This window comes from Protomyctophum parallelum (assembly GCF_964188405.1).
Source record: "Protomyctophum parallelum genome assembly, chromosome: 3".
NCBI lineage: Eukaryota > Metazoa > Chordata > Actinopteri > Myctophiformes > Myctophidae > Protomyctophum > Protomyctophum parallelum.
In genome coordinates this window covers 8,054,714-8,076,596 of record NC_139698.1, presented here as the reverse complement: position 1 = coordinate 8,076,596, position 21,883 = coordinate 8,054,714, and the positions used below count along the sequence as shown (strand labels likewise).

Genomic DNA, 21,883 nt, shown 5'->3' with positions numbered 1-21,883 from the left:
AAATATTGTATCTTCAGTTACAGTACGGTAAGTATAATAAGAAGTAAAGTCTAGACTACAGAATTGAAGTAAAGCAGGCTGTGCAAAAAAAATTAAATAAAAAGCAGCGTCAACATTGGTGGTAAAATGACCATACTGTAGACTGGCATACCGTATCATACAATTTAGAATCTAGAATGCCATCTTCCCTGGGTTATACTGAGGCAGGATCAGGGCAGTTCACACAACCTCACAAAGTATATACATCGTGCACATCGCAGTCAATATAAATATTATGTGCAGAGCTATAGCAATTCTGAGCAAAACGTGCAATTTGTGCAAAGAAGACATTGCCCCAAAAGAATATTGTGAGCGTGAAATGACAGGGTATAAAGACAGCCAGGTCCTCGAGCTCAGAGCTCCATATTGTAGTACAGTACCTCTGCTGTACCTCTGTACTGTACCTACATACAGTACCTCATCTTCCTGTGTTTTGTTTTCATGAATTAAATAAAACAATATTATGCTATATATGCGCCGTATTCAACGTCAAAAAACCATGTTTCTATGTCAGTAGTTTCCAATATTTCATGTCAAGGACCCCCAATAAATATATGTATTTGGCCACTGACCCCCCCCCCCCCCCCCCCCCATCTGAAAATATGATATTCCAGGAACCCCTCAGAAGCAAAGATTTGAGTTAAAACGTTCGCTCTGAAAGAATATATATTCAAAGATTTGTGCCACATTTCACGATTTTTCAAAAATAGCAGATCTACAAGCTCTACAACACCGTCGCTCCCGACACGTGCGGCAGTTTAAAACTAACACGTGGCCAGTTTAAAACTCACCCGTGGCAGGTTAAAACTCACCCGTGGCGTCCTTGTGTAGGTTAGTTTTAGGGTTGGGTTTTGGGCAGGGTGTCAAGACTCATGAGTCATGACTGTGGGGCTGTGAGAACGTGGGGCCAAACACATGCACCTCAGTGTGGTGTCCGAGAGACACACTAAACACATGCACCTCAGTGTGGTGTCCGAGAGACACACTAAACACATGCACCTCAGTGTGGTGTCCGAGAGACACACTAAACACATGCGCCTCAGTGTGGTGTCCGAGAGACACACTAAACACATGCACCTCAGTGTGGTGTCCGTGAGAGACACACTGAACACATGCACCTCAGTGTGGTGTCCGCGAGACACACTAAACACATGCACCTCAGTGTGGTGTCCGTGATGAGACACACTAAACACATGCACCTCAGTGTGGTGTCCGCGAGACACACTAAACACATGCACCTCAGTGTGGTGTCCGAGAGACACACTAAACACATGCACCTCAGTGTGGTGTCCGTGAGACACACTAAACACATGCACCTCAGTGTGGTGTCCGACAGACACACTAAACACATGCACCTCAGTGTGGTGTCCGAGAGACACACTAAACACATGCACCTCAGTGTGGTGTCCGAGAGAGACACACTAAACACATGCACCTCAGTGTGGTGTCCGAGAGACACACTAAACACATGCACCTCAGTGTGGTGTCCGAGAGACACACTGAACACATGCACCTCAGTGTGGTGTCCGTGAGACACACTGAACACATGCACCTCAGTGTGGTGTCCGAGAGACACACTAGAGTGGTTCTACTTCTGTCCCTTGGCGAGCGTGACGCGGGACGGAGAGCAAGGTGTGTGTGTGTGTGTGTGTGTGTGTGTGTGTGTGTGTGTGTGTGTGTGTGTGTGTGTGTGTGTGTGTGTGTGTTGTTCATGAATGTTGTATGTTGTAGTGATTGCAGTTTGTATGTCACTGTATGTTGCATTCTGTTTTCCGAAGCACTCAGACTTTAACTGGACCTTCCCTTCGGTTTATATGTACAGCCAGAGGGTCGTGTTTGTATTTCTTTTATGCTTTTATTACACTTTCTTACGCTGTTCTAATGTTTATGTTACTCCATATGTTCCATTATTTATGTGCCTGTTTGTTTATGCTTTACTTTAAACAGTTTGACGTTTAGGGTCGTTTGGCCTGCGAGAGTCACTCCTAAATCTACCAGTATGCAGAACCGGCTTTTTCCTGTCTTTTTTTTGGAACCGGTTCTCAAACTTATTTGGCAGCGGCGCTGCGATAAACGTTTTGATCCACGGCACCCTTGAATTATATTGTTACCGTATATTCATATTATGGTTTTGTAAATATGCAATCGTTTAGATACAGTTTATGACACGCGGGTAAACTTGAGAGAATATCTGTTTCCATTTGACTGAAGACTGAAAATAACTCCAGCATTCCTATTCTAGGGGGGGGACATTCGCCAGAAATGCAACGGGACGCATTGCGAACTTATAGATCTGCCATTTTTGGCAAAGAGATTTGGAGCCAGTTACACGACCACCTCACACTAAGTTCAATCTTAGACTATAGTTATAGCTTAAATGTCGTTTACATCAAACCCTTTAACAGTTTGACTGTTTTTTACGATTAACCCGCATTTTAATCAACCCCCCTTCACTGCCGAGATTGTTGTATTACCTTTAGAGCACACGCTGAATTATTTGGGCTTTTAATCCGCGAAAATCGAGCGAAAATAGCTCCCCCCGTTTGTTATGAACGATCGAACCACCCGCCATCTTGCTACACCGAGAAGAGGCAGCACAGGACCCGCCTCCATGAGGCGTTGAACCCAATGCGTTTGCATTGGCCTCAATTTCCCAGAAGCCCTAGCAGCTCACAGCATGTGACGATTTCCGGTTCATTGTCAACACGAAATGCACCTCCTCTCTTCCTAAGCGGCGAAAAAGAATTTTCTTTTTTTTGTTTACATTACGGCGGATTAAACACATAAAACAAAAGTCGCGTAAGTCTTTTATGGCAGCGACATTAACCTGGAGTAATCCATTCGCGGCACGGAAACTGTTAAGCTATAATTGGGCTAAGTTTGAACTTAGTGCGAGTTGGTGCAGCTGACTCTTGGTGTAGATTGAAAAATAAGTACGGTGCAACTCACTTCCGTATTGATTGCTAAGTGGTTAAACCTGAAGTGATATTGATCAATTCCAAATATTATCCAGTGATTTCGGGGCACCCAGCTGGACTTTGCGCCACGGCAGACGGCCCTATGGGGTATTTGACGTGCCACAGCACCCACTTTAAGAATAAGGGGGTGATGATAATACGGAAGGTTTCAGTGCTTTACGTAAGAACGAAATGGGAGCTACAGCCATTCTTCTTCCACCATGGGGGGGGGGGGGCATGTTTCATTTCAGTGGGCAAACATCTCAATCCATCACCCAATGTAAACGCCTGCAGGGAAGCGGCTCGGAATGAACGAACGCGTCCAAAGAAAACGACAAAAGTGTGTTAATTCCCCCCCCCTCGCATCGCATGCCTATCTGGGACACCGCGTCCACACCCTCTACTTAACCCATTCTGACCTGAGATCAGATTCTATAAATGTCTTCTACATCCTGACAGTTTTCTGAAAAAGCTATGTTTCTATGTCAGTGGTTCTATCGATTTTTCAAAAATAGCAGACCTACAAGCTCAAGACCTAATGAGCTTGTAGATCTGCTATTTTTCAATAGCTAAAGCATAGCATAATGCTAACACCAAAAAGGGGTTTCCGCCCAGAATGGATTAAGACTCTTTTTAACCCATATATACAAGCCAAGGGCCGCAGGGCTCTGAACCGCCGCGTCCGTTCGCGGTGAACGGAGTGGGAGATTTCTCTAGGCTCTTCATGTGTGTTTTGGTGTGTGGCGGGGGGGGGGGGGGGGGGTGGGGGTCAGGGCAGAACTTGTGTGTGGCGGTTTATTCCAGTGGTAGAAATTAAATACAGTACACTTGTTGCTCCAGTGCTGTACTTAACTACTTACTGCACTTGCTAAAGCTGCACTTTCTTTCTTAGCCCGTAGCACTTGACCTAGGCCTCGGCGCCCGTGTACAGTACAGTAGACTCATGCAAAAGGTTCAAATGTAATTTAGATGCATGCGCAGCATGTAATTTAGACAGATGCTACTATAGGCTACGTTCATTGTTTGTCTGGTATCCTATAGTTTCAATGCCATTTTGATAGCATTGCTTTAGTGTTTTAGTCCAGTGGTTCACAAACTCTTCAGGAGGAGAGGTTTAGATAGACGTTTGCCCGGGCCGGCACCCACATAGTGAAAAATAGCAGATCATACAAAGTGCACACTGTGTCGCTTCCCGTCGTGTTGTGAGTTTGTAGATCGGCTATTTTCAATACTTCATTATTTTTATTATTTTATTCTTTTGATGGCATTTCTTAGATTTGTTTGTTTGTCTTAACGTTTATTTATATTTAAAAAAAAATTACAAAACATCACGAGTCACGACCCATACAAATTTAGACTTTAGACTGATGCTATGTTCTTGGTTCACCTGTAATCCTAAACACTGTCTCATGCTTATAAAGTCTGCTAAGAATACCTACAGTACATTGAAAACTGTGCTTAGTATAAAATATATCTCTCTATCTATCTATCTATCTATCTATCTATCTATCTATCAGCTCACAATGTGTCGTAGGCATGTATGTAGATCTGGTATTTTTGAGAACATTTGACCAAAAAGAAGAAAGAATATTTTCACTTTCTTTGGTACTGTAATTATAATGCAGTATTATAGGCCTAAGCTATAAAGCACATGATTGAAACAGATGCTCCCTTGTGGAGCCCCTGATTGGAATTAGCTGGAAGTCGTTAAGAAGATAGCTTAACTGGATTTGCTCTATAGTGACATTTTGAATGGAGGACTTTTACTTTTAACACAGTATCTCTAACGCCTGGTTCCAAGTTCATCTGGTAGATGATATAGGGGAGACTGGGGTCAAATGAACCATGCACTTTCTGAGGGGCACTATATAGCCCATCCAATGCATGACGTCATGCCAAGTCTACAGTATAAGGACTTAACCCATTCTGAACCGGGCACCCATTTTGGTGTTGGCATCATGTTATGCTTTAGCTATTTAAAAATAGCAGATCTACAAGCTCATATCGCGCCACCGAGTGGCGCGATACGAGCTTGTAGGTCTGCTATTTTTGAAAAAAATCGAAGAACGACTGTGACATTTTTAGAATCTGATCTCAGGTCAGAATGGGTTAATCAGACCAGCGTGTGTCCAGTGGAAACCTCGTGTGAATCTGACAGGTCAGAATGGGTTAATTGTGACGTTTGTTTAGGGCACTAAACGTGACGTCACACCGCAGGGCCTCTCACGACACACCAGTGTGACGTTTTGAGGAGCAAAACAAGCCCCTCCAATACCTGGCCTTTGAAGTCTATGGGATTCTTTCTGCTTGTTTAGAGCATAGTTTACCAATCTTAAAGGAACACTTTTCAACCTATCTTCATATAATAGCTCCTCACTAATAATCATGAAAAAATTGTGCAATTTCTTTCTACTCGGTCTGTGTCTCATAGGAGGGCTCATGTGGGCAGTTCAGAAACTGTCTTCCAGTGACATCATCGATGGGGAATACAAGCTAAGAAAAACTGCAGGCTTTCTAGTCCTGAAAAGTTGCAATGCGAAAATGGAAGCCATCGTTCTCACGATAATGAAAATCAAAATATTTTTGTAAAGAAATCATGTTTAAAAAAAAAGTCTGCCTAATGATGATGTCACTGGAAGACTGTTTCTAAACTGCCCACAGCCCTCCTATGAGACACAGACTGAGTAGAAAAGAATCGTGCCATTTTTTCATGATTATTAGTGAGGACCTATTATACGAAGATAGGTTGAAAAGTGGTGAAGTGGTCCTTTAAGGACTACGGTTAAAGCTGGAGTGAACATGTCTTTTGTGAGAGGTCTCAGTCTCACACATCATGTCCTCCAATTGAATGCATGAGTCAAGTGAAAGCGCAGTGGTACTTTTGTCCCTACTACTAGTCCAGGGCAATAGCAGCACATGCCTGTCGGGACCAAATTAAGTACCATTAGTCAAACAAAAGTATAAGGTATAGCTAACCGTGTGAAGTAAGGGGGGGCACTCTTATCACCATGCCTCATTCTGGGCACAAATCTACATTTTGTGTCCTCACTTTTTATCTTCAAACTAACCCGGAAATGGGCACAAGCGAAAACAAGTTCCAGTGGGTTGGAGGCCCTTCCTTTTGGGGTGTGTGTGTGTGTGTGTGTGTGTGTGTGTGTGTGTGTGTGTGTGTGTGTGTGTGTGTGTTGGGGGGAGGGGGGTGTCAGGTATGGCATGGGCATGGTGGTTGTGCTGTTAATTCATGTCTGTTTACTTTTGGTGTGTGTGTCTCTGTGCCTCTCTCTGTGTGTGTGTGTGTGTGACTGTGTGTGTGTGTGTGTGTGTGTGTGTGTGTGTGCATGTGTGTGTGTGTGTGTGACTGTGTGTGTGTGTGTGTGTGTGTGTGTGCGTGGGGGAGGTCTCAGGCCGGTCGGTTGTTGTGGCGTTAACTGTCTACTTTAATCCCAGTTTACTGCGGCCGCAAACAAACTGTGCTTTGGCTAAACGGCGGCCTCGGTCTCTGGAAGCCCCAAAGGGTCACGTTTACATCCCACCCATCCTGCTCCGACCGAGCCCCCAGACCCCAGACCCCAGACCCCAACCCCAGACCGCAGGCCGCGGGCCACATGCAACCCCACTAATTACACACTCCACCCAGCGGTGCACCGCCGTGGTACGCCTCGCTCTCGCTCTCTCTTCCTCTCTCTCTCTCTCGCGCTCACTCTCTCTTCCTCTCTCTCTCTCTCTCTCTCTCGCTCACACTCTCTTCCTCTCTCTCTCAATTCAATTCATTTTCAATTAACCCATTCTGACCTGAGATCAGATTCTAAAAATGTCTTCTACAGTACATCCTGACAGTTTTCTGAAAAAGCTATGTTTCTATGTCAGTCGTTCTTTGATTTTTCAAAAACAGCAGACCTACAAGCTCGTAGCGCGCCACTCGGTGGCGCGCTATGAGCTTGTAGATCTGCTGTTTTTCAATAGCTACAGTACAACACGACATGATGCTAACACCAAAATGGGTTCCCGCCCAAAAGGGGTTCAATTGGCTTTATTGGCATGACATTTTACAAGTGTTGCCAAAGCACAATCACAGATATGACAAACAACAACATAATATCTCTCTCTCTCTATCACTCCATCTCCCACTCTCTCTCTCTGACACTATGTCCCTTTGCCTGCCCCTCAGAACTTTATTGTCCGTGACAGTCCGCCTCTCTCTCTCTCTCTCTCTCTCTCTCTCTCTCTCTCTCTCTCTCTCTCTCTCTCTCTCTCTCTCTCCCCTGTCTCCCTATCTCTCTCTCCATCTCTCTCTCCCCTGTCTCCCTATCTCTCTCTCCATCTCTCTCTCTCTCTCTCTCCCCTGTCTCCCTATATCTCTCTCTCCATCTCTCTCTCCCCTGTCTCCCTATCTCTCTCTCCATCTCTCTCTCTCTCTCTCTCTCTCTCTCTCTCTCCCCTGTCTCCCTATATCTCTCTCTCCATCTCTCTCTCTCTCCAGGCACTATATCTCCATTGGCCTGCCTCTCAATTTGATTCAAAGGATCTTTATTGTCATGAGAAAACATACATTTACATTGCTAAAGAAGCGAAAGTGAAACAAAAACAACAGTTAAATAGGGGCCTATAAAATACAAATGGGACTGAATAATAACAGTGTAAACAGAGCTGTGTTACATTGAGACTTAGAGGGAAACTATTAATGGACTATATCTTACAAGCTTGGTATAAACTTTTTATCATCTTCCTCTCTATCTCTATAGTCTCTCTCTCTCTCTCTCTCTCTCATCCACTAATATCTCCTTCTCTATATATATATATCTGTTCAATAACAAACTCTCTCCAACACACATACATTCATTCATTCATTCTCTCTCTCTCTTTCTCTCTCTCTCTCTCTCTCTCTCTCTCTCTCCGTCTCCACTGCCACACTAGACTACACAATTATCTCCTCCAAAAAAACCCACAGACAAAGGCCTCCATGGCCCCGACACAACAGGGTCGCTCGGGCCGAAGTAACGACCCCCTACCCCGGGCTCCGCTGGCCGCTACAGTGACACATTGGACAGAATACACCCACAGTCACGAAGGGAGAGAGAGAGAGGGAGAGAGAGAGAGAGAGAGAGAGAGAGAGAGAGAGAGAGGGAGAGGAGAGGGAGAGGGAGAGGGAGAGGGAGAGGGAGAGAGAGAGAGAGAGAGAGAGAGAGAGAGAGAGAGAGAGAGAGAGAGAGAGAGAGAGAGAGAGAGAGAGAGAGAGAGAGAGACGCACACACACAGAGTAAAGAGAGAGAGTTACAAAATCCGCCCAGAGAGAAACTACAAAACCTCTCATGCCCTCGGGGTGAATTCCATCACAGCCGTGCAGGTCAAAACTATATCCAACTAATAATAGCCTAATATATAATATATAGCATATAATAATAATAAATAATAATAATAATGTGAATATGAATTATAACAACAAGGCTTATTATAAGGCAATAGGCGAATTATTAAGATTATTATTATTATTAGTAGTAGTAGTATTTTTTGATGAATTGAACATGGTGGACCCTCTTGTAAACAAGTGTAATGCTTAATTGGGTCGTCCTGCATTCACAGTTAACAGTCTTTGTATTGAGTTTGCGCTTGAAATGTACTGTAATTCTGACAACTGTTAATAAATATTTCAATCAATCAATCAATGAAAAAAGTTGTATTATATGAAAGGTTATTGTCTACAGAGTCGGTGTGTTGTGTTGGACTGTCTGGATGATTGATTCCCCTGACACGTGTCGCAGAGAGGTGACACAACAAGCCAATGAAGCCGTTTGAATGGAGCCAACATTTCACGACACGCAACCGTGTAAAAAAGAAAAAAAAGCGTGCGCGTTAATTGTTAACAAACCAGATCCATTAAAGCACTAGTGGCGACTATTGTGTGACGCGTTTGCGTGCGTGCGTGCCTGCTTGTGTGTGTTTGTGTGTGTGTGTCTCTCAAGGACATAGCCTTCTTAAAGTTCTAAGTAGAGCTCATGAAATGTACAGTAAAGTCTCTGATCTGATCGCCACCAGCAGGCAGAGGGTTTTGCAGATTTTATCTCGACTCTCTCCACGCGTCGGTTGTTACTTTAGGTGACATGAGAAGCGAGAGAGGAGGCACTGTGCCAAAAACAGACTTATTTCACTACTAAAGTCTAAAACCCAGTAAATCAATGAAAAACAAACACCCCGTAGAAGATCGGGGGTTTTTTGGGAGGGCTAATCGATCCTCCTCCTCCACTGAACTGATCTGATCATTCATGATTGATGATAGGCTACGAGGTGTCTAAAGTTTAGCCTAAAAAAAAACCCCACACGATTGATTGAAACACATGATTGAAACACAGCAGATAAGACCATGAGTGATGAGTATAATGTCATGACCGCCACAGCCTAAAGATTTAGACTCCCGTATAGATGTCAGAATCGATCGAATGCATCTACGATCAGTCGAGACTAGTCTATAAATCTTTTAGGCTGTAACATAACATGAGCACAAAGTTCCACCACCACGGCTGTAGTTATGGAATATGGACTGGTCACTTCATGGTCAGAATCGTAGAATAATTAACAGTTTAAAGTGTTTGTATTTTAATAGCCCTACCTGATGACAACAGCGAGCCTCATGCTGCCGATGACGGGGTGTCTTAAAATGTCGCGGTTGAAATTATTACGTCCAGTATAGTAGAAAACTTTTTTACAATATCCCCCCCCGTTCCTCCTCGAACTGCACCGCGGTGTGTGTGTGTGTGTGTGTGTGTGTGAGTGAGTGTGAGCGTGTGTGTGTGTATGTGTGTATAGCCTCCCACAAAAACACTGTGGTGATGGAACAGAGAGAGAGAGAGAGAGAGAGAGAGAGGTGTTTCCTTGGCGTGGTCTTGTCTCTCCGCTGCACTCCAGTACTCTCTCTCTCTACTCGCACCCCCACCCCCAAATTCTCTCTCTTTGACTCTCTCTCTCTCTCTCTCTCTCTTCCCTCTGTTTACAATTCCACTCCCCCCCACCCCCCCGTCTCTCGCTCTCTCTCTCTCTGTGGTTTTGGCTAGATGAGGAAGTCCTCTTGTAGGCTACTTAAGTTTGGGTTTCAGTCCTCTCTCCTGTTGTACCATTGAACCAATTTGTACTGGTGTGACAGTGGAGGGGATACGGAATATGGACAGATTACACACAGCTCTCTACCTCTCTATCTCTCAGTCACAGTCTCTCTCTCTCTCACACACACACACACACACACACACACACATGCACGCGTGCGCACGCACACACGCACACACGCACGCATGCATTGCACGCAACAGTTTCTGGCCCCTGACTAAGCTATAATAACTTTCAGAGGAGCTTTCTCAGTTACACAACAAGACAGAAGAATGGTTTATTGTACTTTGCACACATTCGCACGCAAGCAGACACGCACATGCACACACGCGCACACACGCACAGTCGCACACACACACACACGACTACAACCTCAACACCATGGCTACAACACAACCACGCAGAAGGGGCGAATTTAACATAATCTGTGCCTCCCCCCCCCGGCCTGGCGGAGATATGATGACAACATCCCCATTGACTCCGTCTCTAATCCTGTGCTGACACCATGGCAGTGACAAAGCGACCCGCCGGCCGGCCGCCTGGCTGTCATACTTTCAGTGGAAGTCAGCAACACACACACAGAGCTACAGACTGACGCCCGACACTTGCTGCTGCGCGGGCGTTGGGGTGGGTGGGTGGGCGTTGGGGCGGTGGGCCCGCTGCAAAACACGTCTAGTCGGCATCATCTGTTTTCAGTGCTCAGCTCTATTCTGTCACCAGGCAGTCCCGCCCCCTATACCAGGGCCCAGGAAATGATTCCCCCGTTCATTTTCCTCATAGACATTTCAAAAATGATTTATTTAAAGACCTTTTTAAGCCTCGATCGTATATAATATAAGCCAACTCGAGTTGTGAGAAACCATGACAGTAAACACAATGTTTTGGGGCCAAACAAAGAATTAGAAAGAAGGAAGAAAGAAAGAAACGGCAGGTTACAACACTTTTTGTTGTTGTTTTTATTCTTTGTAATTCTTTGTTTGGTCCAAAATATTGTGTTTGTTGTCATGATTTGTCACGACTCGAGTTGGCTTAGTTTGTACGACACTTAACCCATTTTGGGCGGGCACCCCTTTTGGTGTTAGCATTACGTTATGCTTTAGCTATTGAAAAATAGCAGATCTACAAGCTCATAGCGCGCCACCAAGTGGCTATTTTTGAAAAATCGAAGAACGACTGACATAGAAACATAGCTTTTTCAGAAAACTGTCAGGATGCAGAAGACATTTTTAGAATCTCAGGTCAAATTAAGGACTGCTGCAGCACTGGGCACCAACCTTATTGTGTGTGTGTGTGTGTGGGGGGGGGGACACACCAAACAGCATGCAGGGCAAAAGTCAAAGACTGACCGACTCTACTACTGTAGTGGAAATATATAAAAAATGTGTACCGAAAGAAATGGGCGTGGCCTACATGTGGAGTTGCGTCATGATGATCCATGGGAATGCAGTGGAATGTCTGACATACTTACATATACAGTATGAGTTCAAGGGTTACTGGGTTAGGCCCATTATCGCCCATGGGCCAAAACCTGATGCGGCCTCCAAACATCTGGGGTGGAGATTCTTCCTGCAGGTCTGTTGGTGTGTGTGTGTGTGTGTGTGTGTGTGTGTGTGTGTGTGTGTGTGTGTGTGTGTGTGTGTGTGTGTGTGTGTGTGTGTGTGTGTGTGTGCAAAGGTTTCACGCCGTTTGGCCCAGCAGTGTCCTGGGATTAGCTGTCCACAAACTGACAGACGGATGGACAGACAGACAGTGTACACTGTACAGGGTTTGATGAGGTCAACATATGGAATGTCATAACAGCTCAGCTCCATATATGGAGATCCAAGGGTGGCAGCAGAGGCAGTGTCTTTCTTGAGTGTACAGGGTTTGATGATGTCTGACCATGTATGGAGTGTGTCTTGAGTGTGCAGGGTTTGATGGGCTCAGATCAACATATGGAATGTCAGAACAGGTCAGCTCCATATACGGAGATCTAAGGGTGTCAGAGGGGGCAGTGTGTTCAGTGTACAGGGTTTGATGAGGGCCCAGGTAGGGGGTGGCAGAGGGGGCAGTGTCTTCAGTGTACAGGGTTTGATGAGGGCCCAGGTAGGGGGTGGCAGAGGGGGCAGTGTCTTCAGTGTACAGGGTTTGATGAGGGCCCAGGTAGGGGGTGGCAGAGGGGGCATTGTGTTCAGTGTACAGGGTTTGGTGAGGGCCCAGGTAGGGGGTGGCAGAGGGGGCAGTGTCTTCAGTGTACAGGGTTTGATGAGGGCCCAGGTAGGGGGTGGCAGAGGGGGCAGTGTATTGAGTGTACAGGGTTTGATGAGGGCCCAGGTAGGGGGTGGCAGAGGGGGCAGTGTGTTCAGTGTACAGGGTTTGATGAGGGCCCAGGTAGGGGGTGGCAGAGGGGGCAGTGTCTTCACTGTACAGGGTTTGATGAGGGCCCAGGTAGGGGGTGGCAGAGGGGGCAGTGTCTTCACTGTACAGGGTTTGATGAGGGCCCAGGTAGGGTGGCAGAGGGGGCAGTGTGTTCAGTGTACAGGGTTTGATGAGGGCCCAGGTAGGGTGGCAGAGGGGGCAGTGTGTTCAGTGTACAGGGTTTGATGAGGGCCCAGGTAGGGGGTGGCAGAGGGGGCAGTGTCTTCAGTGTACAGGGTTTGATGAGAGCCCAGGTAGGGGGTGGCAGAGGGGGCAGTGTGTTGAGTGTACAGGGTTTGATGAGGGCCCAGGTAGGGGGTGGCAGAGGGGGCAGTGTCTTCAGTGTACAGGGTTTGATGAGGGCCCAGGTAGGGGGAGGCAGAGGGGGCAGTGTGTTCAGTGTACAGGGTTTGATGAGGGCCCAGGTAGGGGGTGGCAGAGGGGGCAGTGTGTTCAGTGTACAGGGTTTGATGAGGGCCCAGGTAGGGTGGCAGAGGGGGCAGTGTGTTCAGTGTACAGGGTTTGATGAGGGCCCAGGTAGGGGGTGGCAGAGGGGGCAGTGTGTTCAGTGTACAGGGTTTAATGAGGGCCCAGGTAGGGGGTGGCAGAGGGGGCAGTGTGTTCAGTGTACAGGGTTTAATGAGGGCCCAGGTAGGGGGTGGCAGAGGGGGCAGTGTCTTTAGTGTACAGGGTTTGATGAGGGCCCAGGTAGGGGGTGGCAGAGGGGGCAGTGTCTTTAGTGTACAGGGTTTGATGAGGGCCCAGGTAGGGTGGCAGAGGGGGCAGTGTGTTCAGTGTACAGGGTTTGATGAGGGCCCAGGTAGGGTGGCAGAGGGGGCAGTGTGTTCAGTGTACAGGGTTTGATGAGGGCCCAGGTAGGGGGTGGCAGAGGGGGCAGTGTGTTCAGTGTACAGGGTTTGATGAGGGCCCAGGTAGGGGGTGGCAGAGGGGGCAGTGTGTTCAGTGTACAGGGTTTGATGAGGGCCCAGGTAGGGGGTGGCAGAGGGGGCAGTGTCTTTAGTGTACAGGGTTTGATGAGGGCCCAGGTAGGGGGTGGCAGAGGGGGCAGTGTCTTCAGTGTACAGGGTTTGATGAGAGCCCAGGTAGGGGGTGGCAGTGGGGGCAGTGTCTTCAGTGTACAGGGTTTGATGAGGGCCCAGGTAGGGGGTGGCAGAGGGGGCAGTGTCTTCAGTGTACAGGGTTTGATGAGGGCCCAGGTAGGGGGTGGCAGAGGGGGCAGTGTCTTCAGTGTACAGGGTTTGATGAGGGCCCAGGTAGGGGGTGGCAGAGGGGGCAGTGTCTTCAGTGTACAGGGTTTGATGAGGGCCCAGGTAGGGGGTGGCAGAGGGGGCAGTGTGTTCAGTGTACAGGGTTTGATGAGGGCCCAGGTAGGGGGTGGCAGAGGGGGCAGTGTCTTTAGTGTACAGGGTTTGATGAGGGCCCAGGTAGGGGGTGGCAGAGGGGGCAGTGTCTTCAGTGTACAGGGTTTGATGAGGGCCCAGGTAGGGGGAGGCAGAGGGGGCAGTGTGTTCAGTGTACAGGGTTTGATGAGGGCCCAGGTAGGGGGTGGCAGAGGGGGCAGTGTCTTTAGTGTACAGGGTTTGATGAGGGCCCAGGTAGGGGGTGGCAGAGGGGGCAGTGTCTTCAGTGTACAGGGTTTGATGAGGGCCCAGGTAGGGGGTGGCAGAGGGGGCAGTGTGTTCAGTGTACAGGGTTTGATGAGGGCCCAGGTAGGGTGGCAGAGGGGGCAGTGTGTTCAGTGTACAGGGTTTAATGAGGGCCCAGGTAGGGGGTGGCAGAGGGGGCGGTGTCTTCAGTGTACAGGGTTTGATGAGGGCCCAGGTAGGGTGGCAGAGGGGGCAGTGTGTTGAGTGTACAGGGTTTGATGAGGGCCCAGGTAGGGTGGCAGAGGGGGCAGTGTCTTCAGTGTACAGGGTTTGATGAGGCCCAGGTAGGGGGTGGCAGAGGGGGCAGTGTCTTCAGTGTACAGGGTTTGATGAGGCCCAGGTAGGGGGTGGCAGAGGGGGCAGTGTCTTCAGTGTACAGGGTTTGATGAGGCCCAGGTAGGGGGTGGCAGAGGGGGCAGTGTGTTCAGTGTACAGGGTTTGATGAGGCCCAGGTAGGGGGTGGCAGAGGGGGCAGTGTGTTCAGTGTACAGGGTTTGATGAGGGCCCAGGTAGGGGGTGGCAGAGGGGGCAGTGTGTTGAGTGTACAGGGTTTGATGAGGGCCCAGGTAGGGGGTGGCAGAGGGGGCAGTGTGTTCAGTGTACAGGGTTTGATGAGAGCCCAGGTAGGGGGTGGCAGAGGGGGCAGTGTCTTCAGTGTACAGGGTTTGATGAGGGCCCAGGTAGGGGGTGGCAGAGGGGGCAGTGTGTTGAGTGTACAGGGTTTGATGAGGGCCCAGGTAGGGGGTGGCAGAGGGGGCAGTGTCTTCAGTGTACAGGGTTTAATGAGGACCCAGGTAGGGTGGCAGAGGGGGCAGTGTGTTCAGTGTACAGGGTTTGATGAGGGCCCAGGTAGGGGGTGGCAGAGGGGGCAGTGTGTTCAGTGTACAGGGTTTGATGAGGGCCCAGGTAGGGGGAGGCAGAGGGGGCAGTGTCTTCAGTGTACAGGGTTTGATGAGGGCCTAGTTAGGGCCATGCCTTCATTTTCAGGCCTGTTGTTGAGAACTCTATAGTTTTCGCCGGCTGTCGGGCGCGGCTGCACTAATAACTTTGGGGCGGGCCCGTCTAGAGTTTAACCCATTCTGACCTGAGATCAGATTCATAACGAGGTTTCTGCTGGACACACACTGGTCTGATCAACCCATTCTGACCTGAGATCAGATTCTAGAAATGTCAGTCGCTCTTCGATTTAAAAAAAATAGCAGACCTACAAGCTCGTATCGCGCCACTCGGTGGCGCGATATGAGCTTGTAGATCTGCTATTTTTCAATAGCTAAAGCATAACACGATGCCGACACCAAAATGGGTGCCCGTTCAGAATGGGTTAAATGGACAGGTGTCAGTCAAAAGGGAGACATCGAAGAGGAAGGATGGACGGGGAAGGATCAACATATGGAATGTCAGAACAGGTCAGCTGTATATATGGAGATCTAAGGGTTTGAGGTCAGATGTAGAGTTGCTGGCCGGCTTCGTACAGTATATGCAGAAGGTGATGATCCGATCTTCTCCATGTATGGCTATCCAGGGTTTGATGGGGTCAGTGTCATGAGATCAGTGGAGACGGCCTGCAGCGTGTCATGAGGTGTGATGGACTGACGGACATATATGGTGGCGTGACAGACGGACTGACTGACTGGTTTCCAGGTTTGTCACTTTTCATAGTAAGCTGCGACCTACAGTCTCGACAACAGAAAAGTGTTGATGACCGTCTGAGGACCAGAATGTCCACTCTCTGTGTCACTTTTTTACTAACCTTTCTAATGAAAAGATTATTATTATTATTTGGATCCATGTTTTTACCCTAGCTGTTTTGTATTTTAATTCAATAGTGTCTTCAAAAGATCAGACTTGGCAATGTTGTTGTTTTCCTGACAATGCACAAAAATGAGAAACGTTTCTCAGACATTTTCAATAATGCCAGTTTAGCTAGAACCCCCCCCCCCACGCACACACACACACACTCACTCAGACACACACACACACACACACACACACACACACACACACACACACACACACACACACACACACACACTCACACACACACACACACACACACACACACACACACAGTGTTACCAGAATTGCTCAAATAGACCCAGGAGATAAAACCACTTCTGAGGGGAGTTTTGTGTAAACGCATGTGTGTGTGTCTGTGTGTGTGTGTGAGAGAGAGAGAGAGAGAGAGAGAGAGAGAGAGAGATCTGGAGCGATATCATTCCCACAGGGCAGATGTGCTGTGATGTAGTGTGTCATTACATAAACAATCCCCCCCTCCCCCCCACTACCACACACACACACACACACACACACACACACACACACACACACAGTGTGTAGCCTGGCTACTATAGGTGTGGGGGTCCATTTCACCAAAGAATAGCAGATCTACAAGCTCACAACGAATCACAACGCAAAGTCACCGTGAGCTTGCAGATCGGATATTCCGGGGCGAATGAATGAATGAATGAATGAATGGCTGCAGGGTGTCGGGCTACAAGGGGTTAACCTGCTGTGTGAGACATTAAAGGGACACTTCACCCTTTTTGCAAAAAAATATATGTTAATGACATTTAGAAGCTTTAGAACACTTTCCTGGGGGTCTTTATGTATGTAATATGTGGTTTTAGATATTTTAGATTGTAGCAGTGAGCCTGCTGTCTCTGATGTCATGGACACTGGGCTCACTTCCTTCCTGGACTACATGTTGTCTCAGTAAGACAGCTCTCCCCCTATCCACAAGGAGGAGCAGTGCACCAAATAATTATGGGAATTGTAGTCCAGGAAGGTAGTGAGACCATTGTCCATGACATCAGAGACAGCAGGCTCACTGCTACAATCTAAAATAACTAAAACCACATATTACACACATAAAGACCCCCGGGGAAAGTGATCTAAAGCTTCTAAACGTCATTAACATATATTTCTTTGCAAAAAGGGTGAAGTGTCCCTTTAAGTAGAGCTGTGTCCTGTTGTTAGATGAGACATTAAGATGAGACATTAAGTAGAGCTGTGTCCTGTTGTTAGATGAGACATTAAGATGAGACATTAAGTAGAGCTGTGTCCTGTTGTTAGATGAGACATTAAGATGAGACATTAAGTAGAGCTGTGTCCTGTTGTTAGATGAGCCATTAAGATGAGACATTAAGTAGAGCTGTGTCCTGTTGTTAGATGAGACATTAAGATGAGACATTAAGTAGAGCTGTGTCCTGTTGTTAGATGAGACATTAAGATGAGACATTAAGTAGAGCTGTGTCCTGTTGTTAGATGAGACATTAAGATGAGACATTAAGTAGAGCTGTGTCCTGTTGTTAGATGAGACATTAAGTAGAGCTGTGTCCTGTTGTTAGATGAGACATTAAGATGAGACATTAAGTAGAGCTGTGTCCTGCTGTTAGATGAGACATTAAGATGAGACATTAAGTAGAGCTGTGTCCTGCTGTTAGATGAGACATTAAGTAGAGCTGTGTCCTGTTGTTAGATGAGACATTAAGATGAGACATTAAGTAGAGCTGTGTCCTGTTGTTAGATGAGACATTAAGATGAGACATTAAGTAGAGCTGTGTCCTGTTGTTAGATGAGACATTAAGATGAGACATTAAGTAGAGCTGTGTCCTGTTGTTAGATGAGACATTAAGATGAGACATTAAGTAGAGCTGTGTCCTGTTGTTAGATGAGACATTAAGTAGAGCTGTGTCCTGTTGTTAGATGAGACATTAAGATGAGACATTAAGTAGAGCTGTGTCCTGCTGTTAGATGAGACATTAAGATGAGACATTAAGTAGAGCTGTGTCCTGCTGTTAGATGAGACATTAAGATGAGACATTAAGTAGAGCTGTGTCCTGTTGTTAGATGAGACATTAAGATGAGACATTAAGTAGAGCTGTGTCCTGTTGTTAGATGAGACATTAAGATGAGACATTAAGTAGAGCTGTGTCCTGTTGTTAGATGAGACATTAAGATGAGACATTAAGTAGAGCTGTGTCCTGTTGTTAGATGAGACATTAAGTAGAGCTGTGTCCTGTTGTTAGATGAGACATTAAGATGAGACATTAAGTAGAGCTGTGTCCTGTTGTTAGATGAGACATTAAGATGAGATATTAAGTAGAGCTGTGTCCTGTTGTTAGATGAGACATTAAGATGATATATTAAGTAGAGCTGTGTCCTGTTGTTAGATGAGACATTAAGATGAGACATTAAGTAGAGCTGTGTCCTGTTGTTAGATGAGACATTAAGATGAGACATTAAGTAGAGCTGTGTCCTGTTGTTAGATGAGACATTAAGTAGAGCTGTGTCCTGTTGTTAGATGAGACATTAAGTAGAGCTGTGTCCTGTTAGATGAGACATTAAGTAGAGCTGTGTCCTGTTGTTAGATGAGACATTAAGATGAGACATTAAGTAGAGCTGTGTCCTGTTGTTAGATGAGACATTAAGTAGAGCTGTGTCCTGTTGTTAGATGAGACATTAAGATGAGACATTAAGTAGAGCTGTGTCCTGTTGTTAGATGAGACATTAAGATGAGACATTAAGTAGAGCTGTGTCCTGTTGTTAGATGAGACATTAAGATGAGACATTAAGTAGAGCTGTGTCCTGTTGTTAGATGAGACATTAAGTAGAGCTGTGTCCTGTTGTTAGATGAGACATTAAGATGAGATATTAAGTAGAGCTGTGTCCTGTTGTTAGATGAGACATTAAGATGATATATTAAGTAGAGCTGTGTCCTGTTGTTAGATGAGACATTAAGATGAGACATTAAGTAGAGCTGTGTCCTGTTGTTAGATGAGACATTAAGATGAGACATTAAGTAGAGCTGTGTCCTGTTGTTAGATGAGACATTAAGTAGAGCTGTGTCCTGTTGTTAGATGAGACATTAAGTAGAGCTGTGTCCTGGTGTTAGATGAGACATTAAGATGAGACATTAAGTAGAGCTGTGTCCTGTTGTTAGATGAGACATTAAGATGAGACATTAAGTAGAGCTGTGTCCTGTTAGATGAGACATTAAGTAGAGCTGTGTCCTGTTGTTAGATGAGACATTAAGTAGAGCTGTGTCCTGGTGTTAGATGAGACATTAAGATGAGACATTAAGTAGAGCTGTGTCCTGCTGTTAGATGAGACATTAAGATGAGACATTAAGTAGAGCTGTGTCCTGTTGTTAGATGAGACATTAAGATGAGACATTAAGTAGAGCTGTGTCCTGTTGTTAGATGAGACATTAAGATGAGACATTAAGTAGAGCTGTGTCCTGTTGTTAGATGAGACATTAAGATGAGACATTAAGTAGAGCTGTGTCCTGTTGTTAGATGAGACATTAAGATGAGACATTAAGTAGAGCTGTGTCCTGTTGTTAGATGAGACATTAAGTAGAGCTGTGTCCTGTTGTTAGATGAGACATTAAGATGAGACATTAAGTAGAGCTGTGTCCTGTTGTTAGATGAGACATTAAGATGAGACATTAAGTAGAGCTGTGTCCTGTTGTTAGATGAGACATTAAGATGAGACATTAAGTAGAGCTGTGTCCTGCTGTTAGATGAGACATTAAGTAGAGCTGTGTCCTGTTAGATGAGACATTAAGTAGAGCTGTGTCCTGTTGTTAGATGAGACATTAAGTAGAGCTGTGTCCTGTTGTTAGATGAGACATTAAGATGAGACATTAAGTAGAGCTGTGTCCTGTTGTTAGATGAGACATTAAGTAGAGCTGTGTCCTGTTGTTAGATGAGACATTAAGTAGAGCTGTGTCCTGGTGTTAGATGAGACATTAAGATGAGACATTAAGTAGAGCTGTGTCCTGTTGTTAGATGAGACATTAAGATGAGACATTAAGTAGAGCTGTGTCCTGTTAGATGAGACATTAAGTAGAGCTGTGTCCTGTTGTTAGATGAGACATTAAGTAGAGCTGTGTCCTGGTGTTAGATGAGACATTAAGATGAGACATTAAGTAGAGCTGTGTCCTGCTGTTAGATGAGACATTAAGATGAGACATTAAGTAGAGCTGTGTCCTGTTGTTAGATGAGACATTAAGATGAGACATTAAGTAGAGCTGTGTCCTGTTGTTAGATGAGACATTAAGATGAGACATTAAGTAGAGCTGTGTCCTGCTGTTAGATGAGACATTAAGATGAGACATTAAGTAGAGCTGTGTCCTGTTGTTAGATGAGACATTAAGATGAGACATTAAGTAGAGCTGTGTCCTGTTGTTAGATGAGACATTAAGATGAGACATTAAGTAGAGCTGTGTCCTGTTGTTAGATGAGACATTAAGATGAGACATTAAGTAGAGCTGTGTCCTGTTGTTAGATGAGACATTAAGTAGAGCTGTGTCCTGTTGTTAGATGAGACATTAAGATGAGACATTAAGTAGAGCTGTGTCCTGTTGTTAGATGAGACATTAAGATGAGATATTAAGTAGAGCTGTGTCCTGTTGTTAGATGAGACATTAAGATGATATATTAAGTAGAGCTGTGTCCTGTTGTTAGATGAGACATTAAGATGAGACATTAAGTAGAGCTGTGTCCTGTTGTTAGATGAGACATTAAGATGAGACATTAAGTAGAGCTGTGTCCTGTTGTTAGATGAGACATTAAGTAGAGCTGTGTCCTGTTGTTAGATGAGACATTAAGTAGAGCTGTGTCCTGTTAGATGAGACATTAAGTAGAGCTGTGTCCTGTTGTTAGATGAGACATTAAGATGAGACATTAAGTAGAGCTGTGTCCTGTTGTTAGATGAGACATTAAGTAGAGCTGTGTCCTGTTGTTAGATGAGACATTAAGATGAGACATTAAGTAGAGCTGTGTCCTGTTGTTAGATGAGACATTAAGATGAGACATTAAGTAGAGCTGTGTCCTGTTGTTAGATGAGACATTAAGATGAGACATTAAGTAGAGCTGTGTCCTGTTGTTAGATGAGACATTAAGTAGAGCTGTGTCCTGTTGTTAGATGAGACATTAAGATGAGATATTAAGTAGAGCTGTGTCCTGTTGTTAGATGAGACATTAAGATGATATATTAAGTAGAGCTGTGTCCTGTTGTTAGATGAGACATTAAGATGAGACATTAAGTAGAGCTGTGTCCTGTTGTTAGATGAGACATTAAGATGAGACATTAAGTAGAGCTGTGTCCTGTTGTTAGATGAGACATTAAGTAGAGCTGTGTCCTGTTGTTAGATGAGACATTAAGTAGAGCTGTGTCCTGGTGTTAGATGAGACATTAAGATGAGACATTAAGTAGAGCTGTGTCCTGTTGTTAGATGAGACATTAAGATGAGACATTAAGTAGAGCTGTGTCCTGTTAGATGAGACATTAAGTAGAGCTGTGTCCTGTTGTTAGATGAGACATTAAGTAGAGCTGTGTCCTGGTGTTAGATGAGACATTAAGATGAGACATTAAGTAGAGCTGTGTCCTGCTGTTAGATGAGACATTAAGATGAGACATTAAGTAGAGCTGTGTCCTGTTGTTAGATGAGACATTAAGATGAGACATTAAGTAGAGCTGTGTCCTGTTGTTAGATGAGACATTAAGATGAGACATTAAGTAGAGCTGTGTCCTGTTGTTAGATGAGACATTAAGATGAGACATTAAGTAGAGCTGTGTCCTGTTGTTAGATGAGACATTAAGATGAGACATTAAGTAGAGCTGTGTCCTGTTGTTAGATGAGACATTAAGTAGAGCTGTGTCCTGTTGTTAGATGAGACATTAAGATGAGACATTAAGTAGAGCTGTGTCCTGTTGTTAGAT

The 21,883-nt window shown here is 45.7% G+C and overlaps 1 protein-coding gene across 1 annotated transcript in view; it reads right to left on the bottom strand.

Moving 5' to 3' along the window:
• Positions 1 to 9,776, bottom strand: part of adamtsl4 (ADAMTS-like 4) — a 110,921-nt gene extending 101,145 nt beyond the window's left edge. The window contains exon 1 of the mRNA XM_083761124.1: positions 9,601 to 9,776. Within this exon, the coding sequence (XP_083617250.1) occupies positions 9,601 to 9,623 (23 nt within the window). The 5' untranslated portion in view covers positions 9,624 to 9,776. The remainder of the gene's footprint in view (positions 1 to 9,600) is intronic.
• Between the last annotated feature and the right edge of the window lie 12,107 nt (positions 9,777 to 21,883).